General features: G+C 47.7%; 1 protein-coding gene across 1 annotated transcript in view; it reads right to left on the minus strand.

Moving 5' to 3' along the window:
- Window positions 1–26,000, minus strand: part of LOC138259421 (UDP-N-acetylglucosamine transferase subunit ALG13-like) — a 790,124-nt gene that overhangs the window by 339,165 nt on the left and 424,959 nt on the right. Inside the window, exons 12-13 of the mRNA XM_069207173.1 lie at window positions 12,221–12,345; window positions 4,865–5,102 (exon numbers count right to left, since the gene is read on the minus strand). Coding sequence (XP_069063274.1) covers window positions 4,865–5,102; window positions 12,221–12,345 — 363 coding nt within the window. The remainder of the gene's footprint in view (window positions 1–4,864; window positions 5,103–12,220; window positions 12,346–26,000) is intronic.

The raw sequence follows: 26,000 nt of genomic DNA on the forward strand, positions 1-26,000 counted from the left end.
CTTCACCCTCTGCACCCGGCGACCCCGGCTCGAGCGCCAGAGAACCAACACTACAGGGAGGACTGCCAGGCGACTGCGACCTCATGAGCAGCCCGAGACGACCCCCCTGTACCCTCACAGCAACGCATGCAGAGAGAATCCAGAGGCTCCCCCTGACCACGACTGCCTGAAACAAGGAACCAGACGCCTGGACCAAGCACTGCACCCGCAGCCCCCAGGACCAGAAGGAACCAAACTCCAGTGCAGGAGTTACCACCAGGCGACCCTCTGCCTGGCCCAGTCGGTGGCTGGCCCGAGAAGCCCCCCTGTGCCCTGCCTGCACCGCTAGAGTGACCCCCGTGTCCCTCCATTGATTCCTTAACTTGTGTCCCCCCCAGTGCTCTACAGTACCCCCCTGTTCTTCCCTCCGAAGACGCAGGTACTTACCTGTTGGCAGACTAGAACCAGAGCACCCCTGTTCTCCATAGGCGCCAATGTGTTTTGGGCCCTCCTTTGACCTCTGCACCTGACCGGCCCTGTGTTGCTGGTGCAGTGACTTTGGGGTTGCCTTGAACCCCCAACGGAGGGCTGCCTATGCCCAGGAACTCGAACTTGTAAGTGCCTTACTTACCTGAAAAACTAACCAATACTTACCTCCCCCAGGAACTGCTGATTTTTGCACGGTGTTCACTTTTAAAATAACTTATTGCCATTTTAACTAAAACTGTGTCTGTTACTGCTCTAATTCAAAGTTCCTAACTTACCTGTGTGGAGTAGCTTGCATTTTATGTATTTACTTCAAATCTTGTAGTTCTAAAATAAATTAAGAAAATATATTTTTCTATATAAAACCTATTGGCCTGGAATAAGTCTTTGAGTGTGTGTTCCTCATTTATTGCCTGTGTGTGTACAACAAATGCTTAACACTACCCTCTGATAAGCCTACTGCTCGACCACACTACCACAAAATAGAGCATTAGAATTATCTAATTTTGCCACTATCTTACCTCTAAGGGGAACCCTTGGACTCTGTGCACACGATCTCTCACTTTGAGATAGTATATACAGAGCCAACTGCCTACACTCCCCACCAGCACACACAAGCTGTCCCCAGGGTGGCACAATACATGCTGCAGCCCTTAGAGACCTTCCCTGGCCACATGGCCCTTGGTACCAGGGGTACCATTTACAAGGGACTGATCTGTGTGCCAGGGCTGTGCCAACTGTGGAGACAAAGATACAGTTTTAGGAAAAGAACACTGGTGCTGGGGCCTGGTTAGCAGGGTCCCAGCACACTTTCAATCATAATTAGCATCAACAAAAGGCAAAAAGTTAGGGGGTAACCATGCCAACAGTGGCATTTTTCTAAACAAGGCTTGGGAGGGGTAGCCTCCCCCAGCCACGGGTGTGCTTTGCAAGGTGTCCTCCTTGCATAAACCGGTTTGCACTAGTCCAGGGACCCCCATGCCCTGTTCTGGCGCAAAACTGGACAAAGGAAAAAGGAACCAGTTCCCTGTCAATCACCAACCCAGGGGTGGTGCCCAGAGCTCCTCCAGGTGGCCACTTGATTCTGGCATCTTGAAACCAAGATGTGCAGAGGCCCCTGAGAGCATCCGAGTGGCCAGGTCAGGTAGGTGGTCACCCTGCTAGGTGACCTATCCCCCTTCCTAGGCTATTTAGGGTCTCCCTCTTGGGTGGGTCCTCAGATTCAAAGTGCGGGATTCCACCAAGGCTCCTCTGCAGGTTTACTTCATCTTCTGGCCACTGGAACCGCAACTGGACTCTTCAGGAACAATCACCAACTTCAGTGACTACACTGCTTTGCAATATTGTTTCTCCTGCTCCTTCCAGCAACTGCAACATTTCCACAGCTGTGCATCCTCCGAGGTCAGCGAGACGTCAGCCTGCACCAAGAAATAAGAAGGAATCTCTCTTGGACTGAAGGAGTCACTCCCATGCATCTGCAGGCACCAACTGCAATGATGACCAGCTGTGTGGGTCTGCTCTCCTCCGGAACTGCATGGATCCTGCATCACAGGTTGTGGTCTGCCGTGGTCCCCTTGGCCCGCTACCAGTTGTCCAATTTGGGAGACAGCCTATAAGTATTCTAGTGCTGTGTTACTATAATAAAGTACCTTTATTTTATTTTTAACACTGTGGGTCTTTCACGTGTGATAAGTTGCTGTGTGACTATAGTGATATTGCATACGCTTTGCCATGTCTCCTATATAAATCTTGGCTGCTCATCCACAGCTACCTCTAGAGAGCCCTGGCTTCCTAGACACTGCCTACACTTCACTAATAGGGGATACTTGGACCTGGTTTAAGGTTACAACACCATAGGTGTCCACCATACACCAGGCAAGCTTCCTACAACCCTCTTGCGATGTTCTTCTGGGAGGTACTGCAGAAGCTCCTCAGTCTGTTCCCAGTGGGCTACCATAGCAGGCCAAACGGGCCTGCGAAATGGGAATGTGCCAATGGTTTGCGGTTTATGCCACAACCCTCTTCCCATCAGCACTGATGCGCTTTCTTGCTTTTTCAAGAGGAGGAGTATCCTCAGTGGCCTTAAGTTTACTCATTTGCGGGCAGTGGTGGCAACAATGGAGTCACGTGGTACTGGACTGCTAATAAACAAAGGATCTGATGGTGCTGTTTTATACTTTTTATCCTCCTGGGGGGTGATGACCCTAGCACAGACTGGCTCCTTGAAGATATACTCAGCAGGTCTCATGCCAGGAAGCATGGAACATTGCTGCCCTAGCAATAACTTGGAAAGTGTGGTATCCTCAGGAGGGGAGGGACGAGCTAGATAGAGGTCTTGATCATTAGAGGCAGTGGGATCGGTGTCATGTGTGTCCCCAAAGGTCAGGATCACCTAATGGCCCCTCTAGTCTTCCCCTCTACCCCCGTCAAGATTGTGGAGACCATTGAGGAGAAGCATCAAGTGGGTCATTTGTAGGAGATGATGGTGTGTGTGTGAGGAGGGGAAGGAAAGGAAGGTGATGGAGGGGGAAAAGAAGGAAGTGGTGGAGGAGGAGGAGGATAGGCAGGGCTGGTGGCCTTGTCCATAGTCTTCTTCCTGGGAGGAAGGGGCATGCCCAAGGCCTCCTCAAAAGTCAGCTTCCTCTTTGGAGGTGGAGGGGAGCAGGAGTTGCAATGGTGAGGCCAGTGCCCTCTTAAGTCTAAGTTTCCTCTGACTGGTGTTCATTTTTTTGAGGATCAGCTTGAGAGGAGAAGAAGCCAAAGACGATCTGGTTTCAAAGCTTTCAGTATCGAAAGCTTGGGCTTGGCAGAGTGAGGCTTTGTCAGTGGCGAGGTCGAAGGAGACCGCTACCGGGTCAGTACTGAGGGTTGTGTCGATGACTAAACATGCTCTCGGTCTGATGAGGCCGAGGTCAATGCCGAAGACTCAGCCTTTGTGGCGATCTTTGGTGCCGGGCCCGAAGACTGGGTGGCAGAATCTGTTTTTCTGAGCCAGCCATGGCGGGCAGCAGTGGTGGTTCGACGACCTCAACAAGTGGTAGCCGGGATTTTTTGGAGGGCTTGGGTGGTGGAGCAGGGGGCACAGTACTGACGCACTGGGGGATGGTAAGTCCTGCATTTCAAGAATAAACTACATTAGAGCAGTCTTCGATGGAGAAGGACTCTTCTGCGGTTGGCTCCTCCTGGGCATGCTCCTCCCCAACGAGATCCGGAGTGTTGTACAATGCCTCAAGACATTTCAAGCAGTCGACCCCACCGGTCCCGACCTGTACAATTTGCAGGCATTGCCTTTCACCCAACCATGAAGCGGCCGACTGCAGAGGTTGCACACGAGGCGGTGGTCAGTGTGTGGGTATTTCGCATTGCAACAAAGGCAAAATCGCAAGGGTGTACGTTCCATCAGACATGCATCTTCGATGGAGCCAGAGACATTCTGCAAGGTATGTCGAGACAGGAGGCACCCCAAAGGGCAGTTAGTTGAAGCCCGAACCCATGAAATTTGAGAGCAGCGCAGGAGTGGAAAAGTGCAATCAAAATAATACCGTTGAGGACAGTAGAGAAACCGAAGAACTGTACTGAATAGAGTCGAATATGCAGAGCAGAGGCACACATGTCCAAACCAGATGTGGGAGAGAAAACAATTTAACAAAGGAGTTGATGTCCATGGGCAATATCACCGAGGGGAGAAGTCATTCGATCTCGTGACTCGAAAGACATCTTCGAGAAAAAAAAAATCTTGCACAACTCTGGACCCAACACTAGATGGCAGGAGTATGCAGAGCATGTGTATCTACAGCCACACATGCCATTAAAGAGGGCCATTATGGGAGGAACTATGGGAGGTCAAACTTTCTTTTTAGGCGTTTCATCAAGCAAGGGTTGGCACTGACCTTTAGGACCATTCCTGGATGACTAGTAAAGACACCATTTTAGACCAATCCCCTGAATTTCAGTTGTCTTGTGGCTGGGTTTTTAAGCTGATATATAAATTTCAAGTATAAACTTTGACTAGGGTGCAGGTTTTGCTGGAGGTGTTGAGTCAGAGCTTTTTGGGGAGATAGTTACCGCGCTCTGATGTTTTTGGTCCACCAAACAACTGGGTAGCTCTCCTGGATCAAGTAGGATTCAAATCCTTCAACATATACAAAGCATCTTGACACTGCAAGAGGGTGTAAGTAGTTATTACAGCCATGACTTCTGAAAACATACACGGACAGAGAGAATGCACTAATTTAGGGTATGAAAGGTAACCATGTAGCAACTGAGAGGTAGGGAAATTTTTTACTTTGAAAATATTACATATAATTCTTTCAAATGTAAGTAAAAAAAAAAAAGGAACAAGCAATGGAAAAAAAAAAAATGCAAGTTACAATACATTTTCTGACCCACATACCCCTACCTGGACACTCCATATCCTCTTCCATGCCTGTGAAGTGGATACTGGGGACGGTAATTTTCGTAGTTTGCCATGTTTCCTGCATTCGGTGAGCACTGAATTGGAGAAGTGCGCCCTGAGGGTATATTTTGCTGCATCCGGGGTGGAAGGACAGGAAGGCCTCGGCTGTAAGCCACAGTCATGCAAACCTCCTTTCCGCGCACTTTCTTAAATAATCTCCTTCGAGACTTCATGTCCATGTCTGCCATTTCAAATTCGAAATAAGGAATAAAAACATTAAATAAAAGCAAAATCAAGCATTTATTCAAATCTGCTTTTACAAATAGAAAGGTAAACACTACAAGGGCATTGTTAATGCACTATACAATGGACATTCTTCAATCGTAAAAAAGAAATGTAAATAACTACGAGCCCATTTTCAATGAATGATCCGCAGAAAGGCAGATTTGTACCAACTTGATAACTACGACTCTCAGGGAAGAAGGAATGAGCAGTCAATACATACTCTAGGAGGTGAATAGGGTTACAAACTCAAATACAGAATGACAGTAAATAATCAATAGCATCAATTCTCAATGTTTTACTTTAGTGGAAAAAAAATATTTTGTTTGGCAATTAAGTAAAAAATAAGATCCACATAAAGATCCAGAAGAACATTCTGGGGACGTATAAATGTTATACTGTGAAAAATGCTAAACTATGGGACTTGGCTCAAGAGATTTATTTTTAGGAGCTAAACTCTCCCAAACCGCCTGAAACCAAATTACATGGGATACAGGCAGAAACTCTGGGCCACATTATGGTTCTGAATGATTCTTTGGTTCAAGGTTAACAATAGGGTGTTAAACAACGTGTGGCGCACAATAACAGGGCCAACTAGCTAAGTAAAGAGTGTTGCCCAGTGCTCCTTTGGATGATGTCCAAGTGACCCAGTATTCAGTGAGGTACAAATTAAGTTGCTTTAATCCAACAGCCTTCCTAGTAAGCTCAACAATAAGATGAACCCTCTGGGTTAGCCTGTTTAATATTCTTGTTGATTAGAGCTGGACTGGATGTTAAGGGCAGTATCAAACTGGCAGTAGCAAAGGGAAACTGCACATCTTGCTTGCTCTACTTGTAGTCCGAGCACAGCTGACCTGCATAACATAAATCTCTCTCCACTTTTCCTTCACATTGTCTGTCTGGAGTAGGATTCACTCTGGGGAAAGTAAATCTGAGCTAAAACAAAGGAAATGGGATGGGTTCTTCTCCCATCTATCCAGCTCACTAACTGCAAGGAGTGGACAGGAATGTACACAATCATACTGTAAAGTACGAGATAGGCAGATACCATCTTGTGGAGCACACAATGTGGACCCCAACACTCAGAAGTTAAGCTATACACACAAATCCACACACACAATGTAGGAAAATGTCGCTGTTGGAATGGTCACCCCCACTTTTTGCCTAGTATTTATGCCAGCTTTGATTGGAAGTGTGCTGGGACCCTGCTAACCAGTGTTCTTTCCCTAAAACTGTACTCTTGTTTCCACAATTGGCACAGCCCTGGCACGCGGTTAAGTCCCTTGTGAAAGGTACCCCAGGTACCAAGGGCCCTGTGGCCAGGGAAGGTCCCTAAGGGATGCAGCATGTATTATGCCACACTCAGGGACCCCTCAACTCAATACATGCACACTGCTTTCAGCTTGTGTGTGCTAGTGGGTCGAAAAGAAAGTCGACACGGCACTACCTTCAGAGTGCCACACCCACAAACCACTGCCTGTGGCATAGGTAAGTCACCCCTCTAGCCGGCCTTACAGCCCTAATGCAGGGTGCACTATACCACATGTGAGCGCATAACTGCATGCGCAGCATGCCCCTACTTTGTCTAATTCAAGTCTTAGACATTGTGAGTGCATGGTAGCCATACTGAGTATATATGGTCTGGGAGTCTGTCATTAAGAACTCCACAGCACCATAATGGCTACACTGAATACTGGGAAGTCTGGTATCAAACTTCTCAGCACAATAAACCCACACTGGTGTCAGTGTGGGATTTATTGAAAAATGCACACAGAGAGCATCTTACAGATGGCCCCTGTATGTTTGCCCAACTGCTACTGCAAGGCAGACCGGTCTGTTCCAGCCTGCCACTTCCAGATGAGTTTCGGACCACATGGGCTGAGTGCATTTGTGCATTCTGTGGTCAGAAACAAAGCCTGTCCAGGGTGGAGGTGCTTCACACCTCCCCCTGCAGGATCTGTAACACCTGGAGATGAGCCTCAAAGGCTCAAGCCTGGTGTTAGTGTGCCCCAGGGTACTCCAGCTAGTGGAGATGCTCGCCTCCGGGTGAGCCCCCACGTTTGGCAGCACGTCCAGAGGGATAAAGAGAAAAAGAAGGAGTCACCCCCTCAGCCAGGTCCACCCCTAAGGTGACCAGAGCTGAAGTTACCCCCTCTGAGAAATCCTCCATCTTGCTTTGGAGGATTAGGATCAATAGGGATGTATGTGCCTTCCTCCCCAAAGGGAGTGGGCACTAGGAGGGTGTATCCACCCTCAGGGACAGAAGCCATTGGCTACTGCCCTCTGACCCTAACACACCCCTAAATTTATATTTAGGGGCGACCTGAGCCCAGCTCTTCAGATTCCTGACAACCTCAAGAAAGAAGAAGGAATGCTGAGCTAAAAACCCAGCAGAGAAGAAAAGGAGACACCAACTGACTCTGCCCCAACCATACCAGCCTGTCTCCTGCTTCAAAAAGCTGCAAGAAAAGCAGCAAAGCGTTCTGCAGGACCAGCCACTCCTGGCCAAGAAACTCCTGTGGACAGCAGACATGTCCAAAAACAAGATCAAGAAACCAACTTTAAAGGGACTCTCAACTCACTCCAGAAGCGTGAGTCCAACTACTCTGCACCCAACGCCCCCAGCCCGTGTCCAGAGAAACCAACTATTCAGAGAGGACCCCCAGGCGACACAGACGACGTGTCCACCATGGGCTGACCTCTCTGCACCCCTACGACGTCACCTGTAGGAGGGAATCCCAAGGACCCGTCTGACCGCAGCTGCCCGGGACGAAGATATCAGACGCCTGGAGAAGCACTGCACCCACAGCCCCCAGGCCTGAGAGTAACCTACCGGTGCAGCAACGACCAGCAGGCAGCCCTCACCCTTTCCCAGTCAGTGACTTGCCCGAGAGGCACCCCTGTGCCCTGCCTGCAGCACCTAAGTGCCCCCCCGGGTCCGTCCATAGAGTTCTATTGAGAACCAGATGCCCTGTTTGCACACTGCACCCGGCCACCCCCATGCTGCTGAGGGTTTGGTTTTTGTGCCTACTTGGGGCCCCTCCAGTACTCCTCCACACCCCCCTGGTCTGCCCTCTGACAACGCAGGTACTTACCTGCAAGCTGACTGGAACCAGAGTACCCCCTTCTCCATTGGTGACCACGTTATTTTGGCTCCTGTTTGACTTCTGCACCTGACCGGCCCTGTGTTGCTGGTGCTGGGTGTTTGGGATTGCCTTGAACCCCTAACAGTGGCTGAGGTGGTGACTCCTTGTTTTTCCTAACTATCCCTTTGGAGTTGCAGCCAATAGTGGGGCTTTATCCGGGGGTTGGGCATCTCTTCTAGCTGGAATGCCCTGGGGCATTGTAACACGAAGCCTGAGCTTTTGAGGCTCACCGCCAGGTGTTACAGTTCCTGCAGGGTGGAGGTGTGAAGCACCTCCACCCAGTGCAAGCTTTGTTTCTGGCCCCAGAGAGCACAAAAGTTCTCACCCCATGGGGTCAAACTTGTCTCAGTAGCAGGCTGGCACGGACCAGGAGGCATCTCTAAGATGCCATCTGTGTGTATTTTATAATACATCCAACACTGTTGTCAGTGTGGGTTTATTATTCTGAGAAGTTTGATCCCAAACTTCTCAGTATTCAGTGTAGCCATTATGGAACTGTGGAGTTCGTTTTGACAAGCTCCCAGACCATATACTTAATATGGTCACACTCTACTTACAATATCTAAGAATGGACTTAGACACTGTAGGGGCATATTGCCCATGCAGCTATGTCCTCACCTGTGGTATAGTGCACCCTGCCTTAGGGCTTTAAGGCCTGCTAGAGGGGTGACCTGCCTATGCCACAGGCACTGTTTTGTGTGCATGGCACCCTGAGGGGGATGCCACGTCGACTTTGCTCCCCACCAACACACACAATCTGCAATGGCAGTGTGCATGGGTTAGGTGAGGGGTCCCTTATGGTGGCACAACATGCTTCAGTCCTTAGGGACCTTGCTGGTCACAGGGCCCTTGGTACCACTGGTACCTTTTACAAGAGACTTATCTGTGTGCAAGGGGTGTGCCAATTGTGGAAACAATGGTACATTTTTAGTGAAAGAACACTTGTGCTGGGGCCTGGTTAGCAGAGTCCCAGCCAGTGGATATGCCCAGCCCCTGGACAAAGCCCCACTTTTGGCAGCAAGTCCAGAGGGATAATTAGGAAAAACAAGGAGTCACCACCTCAGCCAGGACCATCCCTAAGGTGTCCCGAGCAGAAGTGACCCCCACCTTGCAGAATCCTCCATCTTGGTTTGGAGCATCAGGGCCAATAGGGATAGGAATGTGCAACCCCCCCCCTCCAAGAGGGGGTGAGCACAAAGAGGGTGTAGCCACCCTCAGGGACAGTAGCCATTGGCTACTGCCCTCTAAAACGCCCCTAAATCTTGTATTTAAGGGACCCCTGAACCAAGCTAGTCAGATTCCGGATTACCTCACAAGAAGGACTGCTTAGTGGAAACCCCAGCAGAGAAGGAAAGGTGACAACTGACTTGGCCCCAGCTCTACCGGCCTGTCTCCTGCTTCAAAGAACCTGCAGAAGTAAAGCGACATGTGGCAGGTCCAGCGACCTCTGAAAACCTCCAGAGGACTGCCTGCATCACAGAGGATCAAGAACTCCCGAGGACAGCAGCCCTGTCCAAAGAAGAACAGAAGAAGAAACCTCTTGTGAAGGACTCCCACCTCACTCCAGAAGCGCGAGTCCTAACCACTCTGTCAAGCCTCTTGGGGAACCCCTGGACTCTATGCAGAGGCAATAAAAGATAATACTAATGCTCTATTTGTGGTAGTGTAGACGATGGCGACCAAGTGCCCACCCTGGATTGCCCCCTCCACGACAACTCCTGCAAAGGGGAATCCCGAGGACCGACCCCCCCTCCCCCCACACACACACCGACTGCGCAGGACAAAGATAACTGACGCTAAAGGACCCACTGCACCCGCAGCCCTTAGGCCTTGGAGAAATCGATCCCCGGTGCAGCGACGATCAACAGGCGGCCACCTTCCCTGTCTGACAGGTGATGTGCCCGAGACACCCCCCCTGGACCTCACCTGCAGCACCTGAGTGACCCCCGGGGTCCCCTCAGAGAGTATCATTGGAAACACGATGCCCTGTTTGCACCCTGCCGCCCCAGTGCTGCAGAGGGTGTGGGATTGGTGCCTACTTGGAGCCCCTCCAGTGCTCCTCTAATCCCCCCTTTGTCTGCCCTCCTAGCCGCAGGTACTTACCTGCTGGCAAACCGAATTCAGAGTACTCCCTGTCTCCATAGGAGCCCACGTTAAAATTGCTCAACTTTGACGTCTGCACCCGGCCGGCCCCGTGTTGCTGGTGGTGGGTGTTTAGGGTCGACTTAAACCCCCAACGGTCGACTACCTATAACATGGAGACTGGAACTGTAAGTTGTGTTCTTACCTCTAGAACTGTACTTTATTTTCTCTGCCCAGGAACTGTTCTGAAAATGCGCTGTCCACTTTTAAAATCGATATTCTATGTTTCTTAAAAACTGTTTACTTGACTAAAGTGAAACAAAGTTACATTGTGTAATAGGCCTTCAGAAAACTACAGAGGGCCTACTCTGGTCAACACACGAATTAGAAAACAAACGTGCTGAAGCCTATATTTTACGTGATAAGTACAGGCCTCAGTTTGAACATAATGGTCAATAAGGAACGCAGGGACAGAAAGGAGAATGAGGAGAGAGGCCAGGTGCAGGGTAAAGCAGTTACGATTCAGCCTAGCATACCACAGATAACTTAGAAGGGCGCACACACACACACAAGGGAGAGTTTGAGCTACTTTCTGATAGCAGGAAAGGAGAAGGGTAAATCACGACAGACTTGAAAGGGACACTGTGTTAGATGTTTGTGTTTCAAGGCTGGCAGAAGGGAGGTGACAGGCCGTAAAACTTTTGGAGTCTTGTAGACTTGTAGGGGGAACATATTGGTAGAGGTCACAGAGCAGGATGGAAGGACATTGTGTACGTTAAATACTATGTATGTAGTAAATCAGCTAGGACTGTATATTTGTAACAAGCAGTCAGATAACGCTTAAAGAATTATTGTTTTTGTTAATTGTAAGTGGGTGGGTTTTAAGCGCCCACTGAAGGTATAAAAATCACTGTGTGTAAGAGCTGAGTTGAGTGTGGCTTCAGTTGCTGAACTGTGATGTACTCCCGGCCGTATTGTATTCTGTTTATTTTCGTTATATAAATACACAATTACTAGAATTGTGTCATCTCTTTATTATTAATAAGAAATTTGATTACAATTGATGACTATGCTAAATACATACCTGCAACAACATTTACTTCTGAACTGAGTGTTGTGGTTCTAGTAATAAAGTAACAAAGATATTTTTCTATATAAAATCCTATTAGTCTGGAGTGAAGTCATTGATTGTGTTTTTCTTCTATTGCATGTGTGTGTACAACAAATGCTTAACACTGCCCTCTGATAAGCTTAACTACTCGACCACACTACCACAATTAGAGCATTAGTATTATCTATTATTGCCTCTGTCAAGCCTCTTAGGGAACCCCTGGACTCGGTGCACACTATATCTCAATTTGATATAGTATATACAGAGCCAGCTTCCTACACTAATTTAGGGATGATCTGGGTTGGTAGTTTGGGTTGGCTCGTTCCAATTAGAGCAGGGTCAAGACTGATTTGCACATAGCTGGGTCCAAACTGAGGTGGCATGGGGTGCAAATTAATTGACTGTGATGCATCCCGAGTAATTACCAGTGGCTGAGATTGATTCAAGCATTCCATCGATCACTCTTTTGTATACTCTCGATCTGACATGTCAGCGCAATTACTTTTGGGGAGATAAGGTTGTTTAAAGCTTATTAATCCTGTTCCTCAGGCTTAACAAGGATACTTTGTTTTCCATGCAGCATTTGGAAAGGCTGCTCCACGTCAGCCATGTTCCTTCAGAAGCCAGCTACACAACGTTTGGCCTGAATGGTGGTACACCTCTATTAAAGGCAAACCTAAAACCAGCAATGCTGTATTAGCCATTATTACCGAACAGGTATTCATAATAAGGACTCACCCAGTTCTGGATTGTACCCTGGTATCTTCTGGTAGTTTCCTCCTTTTCTAATAGGGGGAACACTCCAAGCCGGGACAGGTGTCACCTGGGTCACTGGTTTTAAGTTTGCAAGAGGAATCAAATGTCTACAAATTAAAAGAACAGAACAACAGCCCAGTTTATAAGCAAATTTAAAGGACTGCACCATAATCTGTAAAAAAAAAAACATACACAGGTTTGATAAATGTAACATTTTCTTAGAGACAAGTTTCATTTGTATTACTTACATTGCTCCCATTCTCTACATCCACAAGGAACCATTCTCAAATACAAACTCAATAAAATGGTTAAGTAGCACATTTACAATACTGTCTGTGTTATGGCAAACACAACTAATTAGGTCATCAAATTAAGGTAAAGCTTTGCTTGACTTTTTTGAAGAAGAAACTATTGCAAATAGAGCACTATAAAACTTAAGTCATTAGCTTAAAAAAACTTCACTCAAGCAAATTCAGGGCCCATTGCTATTAAGTAGGGAACAAAATTAGCACAAAATCACACTTGGAAGAAATCACGCTGTGCATTCCAGAAAAAAAGCATTTCAAAATCTTACACCAAAACCATAATTTAAACAAAGTAACATTTGCTGTTGCAGATGACGTGCAGTGTGTTGTTTTGTGAAGCTGTGCTTACTTTCTTACTGTAGGTTTTCTGGACAGTACTGCGATTTCCCCCAGTGGGTTCAAATATCTTTCACGCCCACTGGAAATGCTCCATATATTTCATTTAGTGCTGCAATGGAGATGAAAGCCTCCTGCATGGTTTTGTGAAGCTGTGTCATCACATCAGAATACATATTCTGCTCGTGTGCATTTTACCCAGTGATTTGACATGTCAGCCCAGTGGAGGCCTTTCTGATTTTACAGTCAGGGACATCAAAGGCTAAAAACTGCAAGCTATTTGGACCTGCTCACCAGGAAGGGCTGCATGTGAATCTATCAACAGTGAAAATGTTGGAGAAGTTACTTATACTTAGTAATGCTTTTTCTAGTACATTCACTATTTAACCAAAGATTTCTCACCTTAGAATATGTCTCAGGAGTCAGACAATCGATTAACTTCTCTCCAGAAATGCTCTAATGCACCAATAGGTGGTGCTGTGCAGCTCTGCGCTGGCTGTGTGCAACCATGGTAGTATAGGAGCAGAACCACATACGCACTGTCAGTTTCTTATTTTTTCCATCCCATTTCCGCAGGTGCAGCGTTTTCAATTTTTGATATGCTGATTTCTATTTTTGTGACATTTGCAGATGTTAGAGGTCAACCATTACAAAGAAAGGTGAGATGGGAAGGTGATGAGGAATCTGAGGTTAGAGTATCCACCTGAAAAACTAACAGAAGTTAAGTACCTTGTTTGTCTTATGAATACTTCTAATCATAGGTTCCTCAACTTAGAATAGATAAAAACCAGTAATTTCCCAAATTGAAGGGTAGGAGTAGTGGGCTCAGACCAAAATGTCTTGCAGGACTGTGCAGGATAAATGCTCCTCCCACCAGACCCAGCGTGAGGGTAGTAGTGCTTTGTGAATGTGTGCCGGACTCCCACACGGCAGTCTGGCAGATATCAAGGACAGGCTCTCTGTGTGCCAAAGCAGTGGTAACCTTAGGGTGGAATGCGTTCTCAGATCTTACGGAGGGTGCTTCTTAGCCAGTGACTAGCATATCTTAATACAGAGGACCATCCACACCAACAAGATCCTCTTCTGCACAGCCTAGCCATTTCTTTGCCTCGCAGAACCCCACAAAAAGTTGATCACGCAAATGGTGGTCATTGGCGCAATCAATATAAAAGGTTGGGGGGGGGGGAACGCTAGCAAGGCGATAGATCACCCAACATGGAAAATAGTCAACTTCAATCACAAATGCCACCTAGGTCCTCAAGCAATAGTTTACATCGGGAAAAGGGTGTGGTACAACAGTTGCACTCCTGAAGCTCACTAAGGATGTGATGAGATCAGTCGCTGCCTGGATGGAGGCCAGCTGCCTCAAGCTCAACTTGGACAAGGCAGAGATCCTTGTAATCAACTCAACCCCTTCTGTCTGGAACGACTCCTGGTGGCCTGCTGCTTTGGGAATCGTCTCCACCCCCACAAACCACGCACACAACCTGGGCATTATCCTGGACTCCTCACTATAAACAGGCCCGCCAAGTCAACGCTGTCTGTCATGCTTTCACACCCTCAGACTCCTGCAGAAGATTTTCAAGTGGATTCCAAAAGACACAAGGAAGACAGTCACCCGAGCAATCATACCTAGCAAACTGGACTACGACAACGCACTCCCTGCCGGCATCACCAAGAAACTTTAATCAAGACTTCAAAGAGTCCAGAATGCAGCAGCCAGACTCATCCTGGATACACCCCGACACAGCCACACCTCCTCCCACTTCAGACACCTACACTGGCTTCCAGTCAACAAGAGCATCACAAACTCCTGATCCACACCTACAAGGCATTGCACAACTTAGGACCAGCATACCGCAAACACAGCCTCGCCTTCTACGTACCCCACAGATGTCTCCGTTCCACTCAGCTAACCCTTGCAGCCGTCCCCAAGATGAGGAAAAGCACAGCAGGAGGAAGATCCTTCTCCTACCTAGCAGCCCAGACATGGAACTCGTTACACCTCAAGCTCAGGCAGATGGCATCACTGATGCAGTTCAGGAAGGACCTCAAGACCTGGCTCTTCGACTGAGCAGCACGCCCACAATCAGCGCCTTGAGACCCTAAGGATGATTAGCCGCACTTTACAAATCCACGATTCATTGATGTAAGGACAACCTGAAGTAACTGCATTTTGGAAGACAATCAGTCACAAGATGTTGTAGGAAAGTACCCACTTTTTGGCATGGTTACCCCCACTTTTTGCCTGCTATCAGTATGCTTTGACTGTTTTCACTGGGATCCTGCTACCCAGGAGCCCAGAGATTGTGCTCTCCCCCCTCTAAATTTGGTTGCCTAGGACAGTGGTTCCCAAACTTTTTCAACCCGTGGCTCCCTAGACCTATTGGCCACTGGCTGCGGCTCCTCGTTATGTCACTTTTTTGACAGGTGGGGGGATGTAAGCCATGATTCGGGAGCACATCCATTTTTCTTCCTAAAAATAATTGGGATGAAGCCGATAAAGGGCTTCTGCGATAGGGACTTGTCTTTAGTGACTTGAAGTACGCACTGCTAGTAATCTGCTGCCGCAGGCCAGTGCACAACATTTTTGTCACGCTCTTTCTGCCTGCCATAGCACTTTTTCCTTGTTCACATTAGCATTTTTGATCTCAGATCCTCCAGCACCACACTTGGAAGTCCCATATATGACCATAGACCTGATTCAGGCCTCAAGGGGAGAAATACATTCTCCAGATTCTTTTTTTTTTTTAATTTCCCACTTTCCTCTTAAATGTTGACATTTTTGTAATTTCATGATTACCCTCTTTTCTTGAGTAGCTGCAGAACACGGACAGAAGTAACACTATCATTGTCCTGATTGGGCCTGACCCTGCCTAAATGGACACGCTCTTTATTTATTAGGCAAGACGTCATGTGCTGGTCCAAACCACTCCAGACGCTGACAGCTGTGGCTTCCATAACATCCCCACATGGCATTCCCACATGGGTTACTCAGGGCTGCAAATGTACATTACAAAACCCTAACAAGTTTGATTTTTGCACTATGATTCTTTCTTTTTCATACTACCATACGGCTCTGTTCCAAACATAACTTCTTTAGAATGGAGCCGTAAGGTAGTATGAAAGAGGAAGAATTGCAGTGCTAACAGTGCTTAATTTGAGCCAGTGCTTTACGCAGGGCTTAATTTGAGCAGGTGGTTTCCGGTTTTCTACAACAGACATTTAATAAGAGCAAAAGATACGTATGTGAAATGTGGAGGAAGAGACAACCTAAAAAGCATCACAAAGTGAGAAAGTGGAAAGCTGCATGAGTGATCTGAAGGAGTGGGGAGTGGTTGTAAATGGATAAAAGAGGCCCGAGAAGGCTCGCACATTTTAATGCAGCATCCGCTTGTATCAAAAGAGAGCTTTGAGTACCATCACATTTTTATCTACAAATTAAGCACTGGGTTTCCAGTGGTGGGCACGGCACTTATTTTTAAGGACTGGCACTTAGGCCCATATTTATGAAAAGTTTGTGCCACATTTACATTATTTTCTGACGCAAAAGCAGCGCAAACTTACAAAATACAATAATATTTTGTGAGTTTGCGCTGCTTTTGCATAAAAAATGTCGCAAATGCGGCACAAACTTTTCATAAACTGGGCCTTCGTTTTCTGCATCAGCAATTTATAGTGAGCAAAGGCACATATGGGAAAGATGAAGGACGAGAGGGACGAAAAAGCTCCACATTGGGAGAAAGATGCAAGAGTGAACTGAAGGGGCAGGGAGAGGCTGTAAATGGATTGAAGAGGCCCAAGATGGCTTTAGGATTACCGCTGCCTCAATGTTCTGTACATGCATATTTAGCTGCAGCAGCCACATGTTTCAGAGGAGAGCTTTCAGATACGTTTTGATTTATAAATAATTAAACATTGAGTGGAAACAAATCGAACTTGATGGGTTTTACAATTTACTATGCAACACTGCAAAACCCTAGCAAGTTTGATTTATTTGCACTGTGATTCTCTCTTTTTCATACTACTTTTCGGCTCCATTCTAAACTTAACTTGTCTTTAGAATGGAGCCGTACAGTAGTATGAAACAGAAAGAATTACAGTGCAGATAAATCAAACTTGTTAGGTTTTTGCAATGTTATGTCTATTGTAAAATCCATCAAGTTTGGTTTGTTTCCACTGCAAGTCTTTCTCTGTAATACTACCATGCAGTTTTGTTAGCTGTACCATAGTATGAAAGAGACTCGCAGTGGAAACAAATCAAACTTGATGGGTTTTACAGCTTACAACATAACATTGCAAAACCCTAACAAGTTCGATTTATTTCCACTGGGATTCTTCTTTTCATACTCCTGTAAAGCTCCATTCTAAATGTGATGTACTTTTAGAATGGGGCCCTACGGTAGTATGAAAATGAAAGCATTTCAGTGTTCCCTAGAAGTGTGCAGCGCCCCTGGTGAGTTCTGATGGCGCACCAGGGAGCCACGGCGCACACTTTGGGAAACACTGGCCTAGGACGTTGCACATCCCACAATTGGCATACTGGTGCCCTAGTCCAGAAACCAAGCCTGCTCTGGGTGGAGTGCTTCACACTCCCCCCACTGCAGGAACTGTAACACCTGGTGGTGAGCCTCAAAGGCTCAGGCCTCGTGTTACAGTGCCCCAAGGCACTCCAGCTAGTGGAGATGCCTACAAGAAGGACTGCTAAGCTAAAAAGCCCAGCAGAAAAGACAACTGCTTTGGACCCTGCCCTACAGGCCTGTCTCCTGCTTCAAAGAACCTGCAACAAAAAAAAAAACAGCGACAGATCCAGTGGGACCAGCGACATCTGCCAACTCCAGACGACTGCCCTGCACCTAGAAGGTGCAAGAACTCCAGAGGACAGTGGCCCTGTCTAAAGAAAACCTACAACTAAGGACTCTCACCTCACTCCAAATGCGTGAGTTTCGACCCTTGTGCACCCGACGTCCACGGTCCGTATTCAGGTGGTCCATCCAGCCAGCGAGGGTCCCCAGGCGATTGCTAGCAAGTACCCTGCCTGGGTTGACCTCTCCACCCCTCCACGAAGATGCCTGCAGAGGGAATCCTGAGGACCCCCCTGACCGCGAACTCCGGACGAAGATAACCGACGCCTGAAGAACCACTGCACCCGCACACCCCAGGCCTTGGAGAAACTGACCCCAGGCCTTGGAGAAACTGACCCCCGGTGCAGCATCGTCCAGCAGGCGGCCCTCCTCCCTGTCCAGCTGGTGGTTTGCCCGAGCCACCCCCCTGGACCTTGTCTGCAGCCTCAGAGTGACCCCAAGTTCCCCTCATTGAGTTGCATTGAAGACCATAGGCCCTGTTTGCACCCTGCAACCAGCCGTCCTAGGGCCGCTGAGGGTGCGTGTTTTTTTATGCCTACTTGGGGCCCCTCCAGTGCTCTTAACAACCCCCAAAACCCACCCCCACCCCCCGGTCTGCTCTCCAAAACCGCAGGTACTTGCCTGCCAGCAGACCAAGTTCAGAGTGCCCCATCTCCATAGGAGCCCACATTAATATGGTTCCTCTTTGACCTCTATACCCGACCAGCCTTGTGTTGCTGGTGGTGGGTGTTTGGGGTTAACTTGAACCCCCAACGAAGGACTAACTAAACCCCGGAGTTAAGAACTGTAAGTTGTATACTAACCTGCAAAACAGTACTATCTTTTCTTCCCACAGGAACCGCTGAAGAAATGCACTAGGTGTCCACTTTTAAAATAGCTTGTTGCCATTAGGAAAACTGAATAGAATCGACAATGTAAACAAAGTCCTGATGATATATATGCAAAGTACCTTTTATTTTATGTCCTTACCTGCAAACTAAATCTTGTGGTTCTAGAAATAAATTAACAAAACATTTTTCTATATAAAATCATATTGGTCTGGAGTTAGGTCATTGAGTGCATGCTTCTTCTACTGTCTGTGTGTACAACAAATGCTTTGCACTACCCTCTGATAAGCCTAACTGCTCGACCACACTCCCACAAATAGAGCATTATTATCATCTATTTTTGCCTCTGTGGAACACCTGGACTCTGTGCACACTATATATAACTCTGAGATAGTATATACAGAGCCAGCTTCCTACATCCTCCCCTAGGGCCTACACAATTTTCTATTGCTTTTGACAACACGTATTGCTTTTTACACTCTTTACTGATTTCTAATGTGCATATAATAGTGTTTTTATTTACCTAGAGTTGGGGGACTGTATTAGTATTCTAGTATTTGTGTTACTCTAATAAAAGTGCCTTTATTTTTGTAACACTGTGTGGTTCTTTCATGTGTGAGTGCTGTGTAACTATAGTGGTATTGCATAAGCTTTGCATGTCTCCTAGATATGTTTTGGCTGCTCATCCACAGCTACTTCTAGAGAGCCCTGGCTTCCTACACACTGTCTACACTTCATGAATAGGTGATAGCTAGACCTGGTATAAGGTAACAACATCATAGGTGCTTACCACACCAGGCAAGCTTCCTACATTGGCGGTGCAGCAGTGGGATTCAACATTTTCAATTGGCTTACCACTTTGTCACTAGTTATTTTCCACAGGAAGGACTATTACTAGTTGTTAGGTACACACTTCATCTAGTGATGAGGATTTCTAGTCTCCTGGTTTGGGTAAGTTAGGGGGCAGTATAGCCCTTGCTCCAAACTCTTCTAGGGAGCTTAGTAGTTAAGAGTAGACCGGTGCACCCACACCACTAACAAGATGTCTTCAGTGGAGCACACTGCTCAGGCCCCAGACTCTTACTATGAGAGCCTTACTTTCCAAGAGTTGAGGGAGATGTGTGCTTCCAGGAAGCTAAAGACAGGGAGAAATCCCAATAAAAATCTTCTATGGGGGTTTCTGCTCCAGGCTGACCAAGACAACAGAGCCATGAGGAGGAAGTAGAGAATGTCCCTTCCATCTTAGACAGGGAAGACTTAGGCTACACTGGGGAGTGTCGAGAAGAATCTGGGGAACACCACAGCTCTGTTAGGAGAACTGCAGGCAGTGAAAAGGGGGGTCATTCCAGTAGGCCCACTTTTACACCTAGAGGGTTGGTGCAGAGAGTCCCAGAAAGAGGGATAGGTCCTCCTCTGTCAATACCCATGTCCCCTCAGGAGACCCACTGCTCCAACTCGGAGGAAGATTCCTTACATGAAGAGCACAGGAAACAGATTGGAAGAGGCCAAGCTGAGGCTGTAGCAGCAGCAGCTAGCACCAGACAGGGAGGCCTTAGCAGTGGAAAGGGAGAGGCAGGATTTGGGGTTAGTGCCCCATGGTGGCAGCAATCTTAGCTTTAGGGACACCAGGGTCAGGGAGGACTTCTATGATTCTAGGAACCCGAGCAAGATAGTCCCACCTTACAAGGTGGGAGATGACATTCATAAATGGTTCACCGCTTTGGAAAGGGACTTTAAAGAACAAAAGGTCCCCCAAAGACAGTGGGCAGCAATCTTGTGGCTCTCCTTCTCTGACAAAGGCAGAGACAAGCTCCTCACTGTCAGAGAAGATGATGCAGATGATTATACAGCACTGAAAAATGCACTCTTAGATGGTTTTGGTCTAACCACTGAACAATATAGAATTAAGTTCAGGAAGAAGAAGAAGATGTCCTCCAAGGACTGGATAGATTTTGTGGACTGCTCTGTTAAGTTCTGGAAGTCTGGTTGCATGGGAGCAAAGTGAGCGATTACCATGGCTTATACAACCTGATTCTGAGAGAGCATATTTTAAATAATTTTCTGATCAGCTGCATCAATACCTGGTGGGAAAGAAGGCGGACAGGTGGGTTCGCACCAGGGTGAATAGAAAAACTCATACAGGTGTGACCACAAGAAGAAGAAAGCAGGTAGCATCAGGACAAAGGTGGGGACAAAGAGAAACCAAAAAAGTCATCAGGCCCACAAAACTCTTCTGGGGGTGGGACTAACTTCTCTTCCTCATCCTTTAAGGAACCGTGGTGCTACATGTGTAAGCATAAAGGCCATAGGGCAAGTGATAGCACCTGTCCTAAGAGAGGCACCAAGCCACCTACTACTAAATACCACTTCTACTCCTAGAGCCCCTAGCAATAGTAGTGGTAACAATAACAACAGTAGTCAGTCCACAAGTGTAGCTGGGATCACTTGAGGACTATAGTGGGCTCTGGGCTAGTCAGGAGACCACTGAAGCTGGTCTCTGATGGTGGCATTCACTTTGCCACCCTAGCTGCCTGTCCCCTTAATAAGGGTAAGTACAGGCAGCATTCCTTAATTAATGGTTTTGAGGCCGCCTACAGGGACACAGGTGCCAGTGCCTCTATGGTGACTGAAAAACTGGTATCTCCTGAGCAACACCTACTTGGTCACACATACCAAGTGACTGATGCTCACAATAACACTTTATGCCACCCCATTGCAGTTATGGACTTTAGCTGGTGGTTACTGGCCCTAAAAGGTTGTAGTGTCCTCTGATCTACCTGTAGAGTGTCTGCTAGGTAAAGACTTGGAGACTTCAGCTTGGGCTGAAGTGGAGTCGGGGGCCATATAGCAATGCTGGGCATCCATGGGCATAGCTTTGCCCTTACCAGAGCACAGGCCAAAAAGAAAAGGGAACAAGAAGCCCTGTAGCCTGGAACAATGGCCCAAGAGGCTCCTAAAAAGAAGAGCAGGCAGTAAAAACGTACCCGCTGCTCAAGCTTCCAGTGAACATTCTACTCCTGAGGGAGATGAATCTACTTCTTGGGTGGAACCTACACCAGAAGAGCTCCAAGCTAACACAGATGAGCTCTTGGGTGCAGGGGGGCCCACCAGGGAGGAACTCAGCATGGAACAGAACACTTGTCCCACCCTGGAACACTTAAGGCAGCAAGCTGCAGCACAAGAGGCAGGGGATGTCAGTGGTACCCATAGGGTGTACTGGGATAACAGCCTCCTGTATTCAGACGCAAGGGACCCTAAACCTTGTGCCACCAGGAAACTGGTCATTCCCGTGAGGTTCAGGGAGTTCTTGTTAACCCTTTCACATGACATTTCCCTTGCAAGCCACTTGGGGCAAAGCAAGACATGGGACAGGCTTGTCCCTCACTTTCACTGGCCCCAAATGTCTGAAGACACTAAGGAGTTCTGTCGCTCCTGTGTCACCGGCCAAGCCAGTGGCAAGACAGGTGGCACCACAAAGGCCCCCTTAATTCCACTACAAGCAGTTGGGGTACACTTTGAGAGGGTTGGGTGGATATTGTTTGTCACCTGGACTCTTACAAAGCCTCTGAAAATAGATTTATACTGGTGGTGGTGGACCATGCCACCCAGTATCACAGGCCATTCCTTTTAGGGCCACTGCAGCCCCTGCAGTGGCCAAAACCCTCCTGGGAATTCTTTCAGGGGTGGGTTTTCCTAAAAAGGTGCTATTAGACAGATGCAAACTTCATGTCTGATTTCCTTAAATCCATGGGGAAGGAGTGTGGTATAACTTAAGTTCACCACCCCTTACCATCCACAAACCAATGGGTTAGTGGAAAGGTTTGACAAAACCCTCAAAGGCATGATAATTGGACTCTCAGAGAAACTCAGAAGGGGGTGGGATGTCCTGTTGCCTTGCCTCCTCTTTGCCTACAGGGAGGTTCCTCAAAAGGGAATGGGCTACAGCCCCTTTTCACTTTTGTTTGGACACCCTGTTAGGGGTCCACTTGCCCTTGTCAAAGAAGGCTGGAAGCAACATCTCAAGCCCCCAAAGCAGGACACTGTGGATGTTAGGACTCAGATTGAGGACGGTCGAATACATGAAGACGGCTTCCAAAAAATCTTCAGGCCAGCCAAGACCTGCAGAAGCAGTGACATGAACAGAAGGCTGTGCTAACTGATTATCAGCCAGTACAGAAGATGTGGATCCTGGAACCTGTGGCTCCCAGGGCACTCCAAGACAAATGGAGTGGACCACACACTATTGTGAAGAGAAAGGGTGAGGTCACCCATCTGGTTGACCGATGCGCTCCTAGAAGCCCCCACAGGGTGCTTCATGTGAACCACCTGAAACCCTATTATGATGGAGCTGACATGACATTGCTCATGGCAACTGATGAAGGACAGGAAGGAGAGAGTGACCTTTTCTCCCACATTAAAGTGGATGGCTCAGTAGATGGGGTTGTACTTGCAGACTATCTGAGTCACAAAAGAATGACTGTAGAAATCTCCTAGGACAGTTAACCAAACTGTTCTCTCTGACAACTGGTCAAACTACATGGTGTGAACACACCATTGACACAGGCGACAGCCTGCCTGTCAAAAGTAAAATTTACAGGCAGCCTTATAATGCCAGAGAGTGCATCAAAGCTGATAAGCAAAAGATGCTAGACCTGGGAGTTATTGAGCCTTCAGGCAGCCCGTGGGCTATTCCTGTATTCCTTGTCCCAAAACCACACTTTCAGAATGGGAAAAGAGAGATGAGGCTCTGTGTGGACTAGAGGCCTCAATACTGAGACCAAAACAGATTCTCATCCTATCCCTAGGGTAGATGAGCTAATAGATACACTGGCTTCTGCCAAGTATCTAAGCAGCTTTGGCCAGACTGCTGGCTACTGGCAGATCAATTTGTCAGAGGATGCCAAACCAAAAACAGCATTCTCCACTCCTAGTGAGCACTATCACTTTACAGTGATGACATTTGGGCTGAAGAATGCCCCTGCAAAATTCCAAAGACTGGTGAATAAAGTTCAACAAGGCCTGGAAAGCTTCAGTGCAGCCTATCTTGACCATACAGCAGTCTTTAACTCCACCTGGGAGGATCACCTGGTCAGCCTTGGGAGTATATTGAAGGTTCTGCAAAAAGCAGGCCTCACTATCTAGGCATCAACGTACCAGATAGGGCAGAGAAAGGTGGTTTATCTGGGCTACCTAGTAGGTGGAGGCAGATTCAACCACTCCAGGGCAAAAACCAAGCCATATTAGATTGGACTGCTCCTACAACTCAAACCCAAGACAGAGCCTTCCTAAGCCTGACATGGTACTATAGGAGGTTCATTAAGAACTATGGCTCGATTGTAGCCCCCTTAAGTGACCTCACATCCAAAAGCATGTCCAAAAATCTTTTTATGGACAGCTAGTTGCCAAAAGGCTTTCGATAACCTCAACAGGCCATGTGCTCTGCTCCTATACCGAGAAGCCCTGATTACGCCAATTAATTTGTTGTGCAGACAGATGCTTCTGAGGTAGGGATTGGGGCAGTACTATCACAATTGAATATAGAGGGCCAGGACCAACCTGTAGATTTTATAAGCAGAAAGTTGACCCCCAGGGAAAAGCGTTGGTCAGCCATAGAAAGGGAGGCCTTTGCTGTGGTTTGGGCTATGAAGAAGCTATAACCATACTTGTTTGGCACTCACTTCCTTGTTCAAACAGACCACAAGCCCCTTCTATGGCTAATGCAAATAAAAGGTGAACATGGCAAACTTTTGAGGTGGTCCATATCCCTATAGGAATGGACTATACAGTGGAGCACAGACCTGGGAGTAACGACTCCAATGCAGGTGAACTCTCCAGATATTTCCACTTAGTTAATGAAGATGCAACTGGACAATGTTAACCTTATTGTCCTTTGTTTTTGGGGCGGGAGGGAAAGAGTTTTGTTAGAAAGTACCCTCTTGGCATGTTACCCTCACTTTTTGCCTGCTGTCACTATGCTTTGACTGTTTTCACTGGGATCCTGCTAACCAAGACCGCAGTCATTGTGCTCTCTCCCTCTAAATCTGGTTGGATAGGACTTTACACACCCCACAATTGGTATACTGATGCCCCCTTATAAGTCCCTATTGTATTGTACTTAGGTACCCAGGGCATTGGGGCACCAGGGGTTCCCGATGGGCTGCAGCATGTATTTTGCCACCCATGGGAGCCCATGCAAAATATGTCTGCAGGCCTGCCATTGCAGCTTAGGTGAAAATGTGCATGCACCCTTTCACTACAGGTCACTGCACCCAGTCACTGTCAGTCAACCCTATGGTATGCCCTCCTAGCCCAGAGGGCAGGGTGCAGGTACCTGTGTGTGAGGGCACCCCTGAATGAGCAGAGGCACCCCCCTACGAACCGCAGCTCCATTTCACTGAACTTCATAAGTGCGGGAGTAAGGAAATTCCTACTTGGCATGGTTACCCCCTTACTTTTTGCCTTTGCTGATGCTAAGTTATGATTTGAAAGTGTGCTGGGGCCCTGCTAGCCAGGCCCCAGCACCAGTGTTCTTTCCCTAAACTGTACCTTTGTCTCCACAATTGGCACAACCCTGGCACTCAGGTAAGTCCCTTGTAACTGGTACCCCTACTACCAAGGGCCCTGATGCCAGGGAAGGTCTCTAAGGGCTGCAGCATGTCTTATGCTACCCTAGGGACTCCTCACTCAGCACATGCACACTGCTTCCCAGCTTTTGTGTGCTGGTGGGGAGAAAATGACTAAGTCACCCTCAGAGTGTCATGCCAACCTCACACTGCCTGTGGCATAGGTAAGTCACTCCTCTAGCAGGCCTTACAGCCCTAAGGCAGGGTGCACTATACCACAGGTGAGGGCATATGTGCATGAGCACTATGCCCCTACAGTGTCTAAGCAAAACCTTAGACATTGTAAGTGCAGGGTAGCCATAAGAAGATATGGTCTGGGAGGTTGTGAAACACGAACTCCACAGCACCATAATGGCTACACTGAAAACTGGGAAGTTTGGTATCAAACTTCTCAGCACAATAAATGCACAGTGATGCCAGTGTACATTTTATTGTAAAATACACCCAGAGGGCTTCTTAGAGATGCCCCCTGAAAACATACCCGACTTCCAGTGTGGGCTGACTAGTTTTACCAGCCTGCCACACACCAGACATGTTGCTGGCCACATGGGGAGAGTGCCTTTGTCACTCTGTGGCCAGGAACAAAGCCTGTACTGGGTGGAGGTGCTTCTCACCTCCCCCTGCAGGAACTGGAACACCTGGCGGTGAGCCTCAAGGCTCACCCCCTTTGTTACAGCGCCACAGGGCATCCCAGCTAGTGGAGATGCCAGCCCCTCAGGCCACTGCCCCCACTTTTGGCGCAAGGCTGGAGGAGATAATGAGGAAAACAAAGAGGAGCCCTGAGCTGAGGTGAGACTTACTTTTAG

The sequence above is a fragment of the Pleurodeles waltl genome, chromosome 2_1, assembly GCF_031143425.1.
Source record: "Pleurodeles waltl isolate 20211129_DDA chromosome 2_1, aPleWal1.hap1.20221129, whole genome shotgun sequence".
Lineage (NCBI taxonomy): Eukaryota > Metazoa > Chordata > Amphibia > Caudata > Salamandridae > Pleurodeles > Pleurodeles waltl.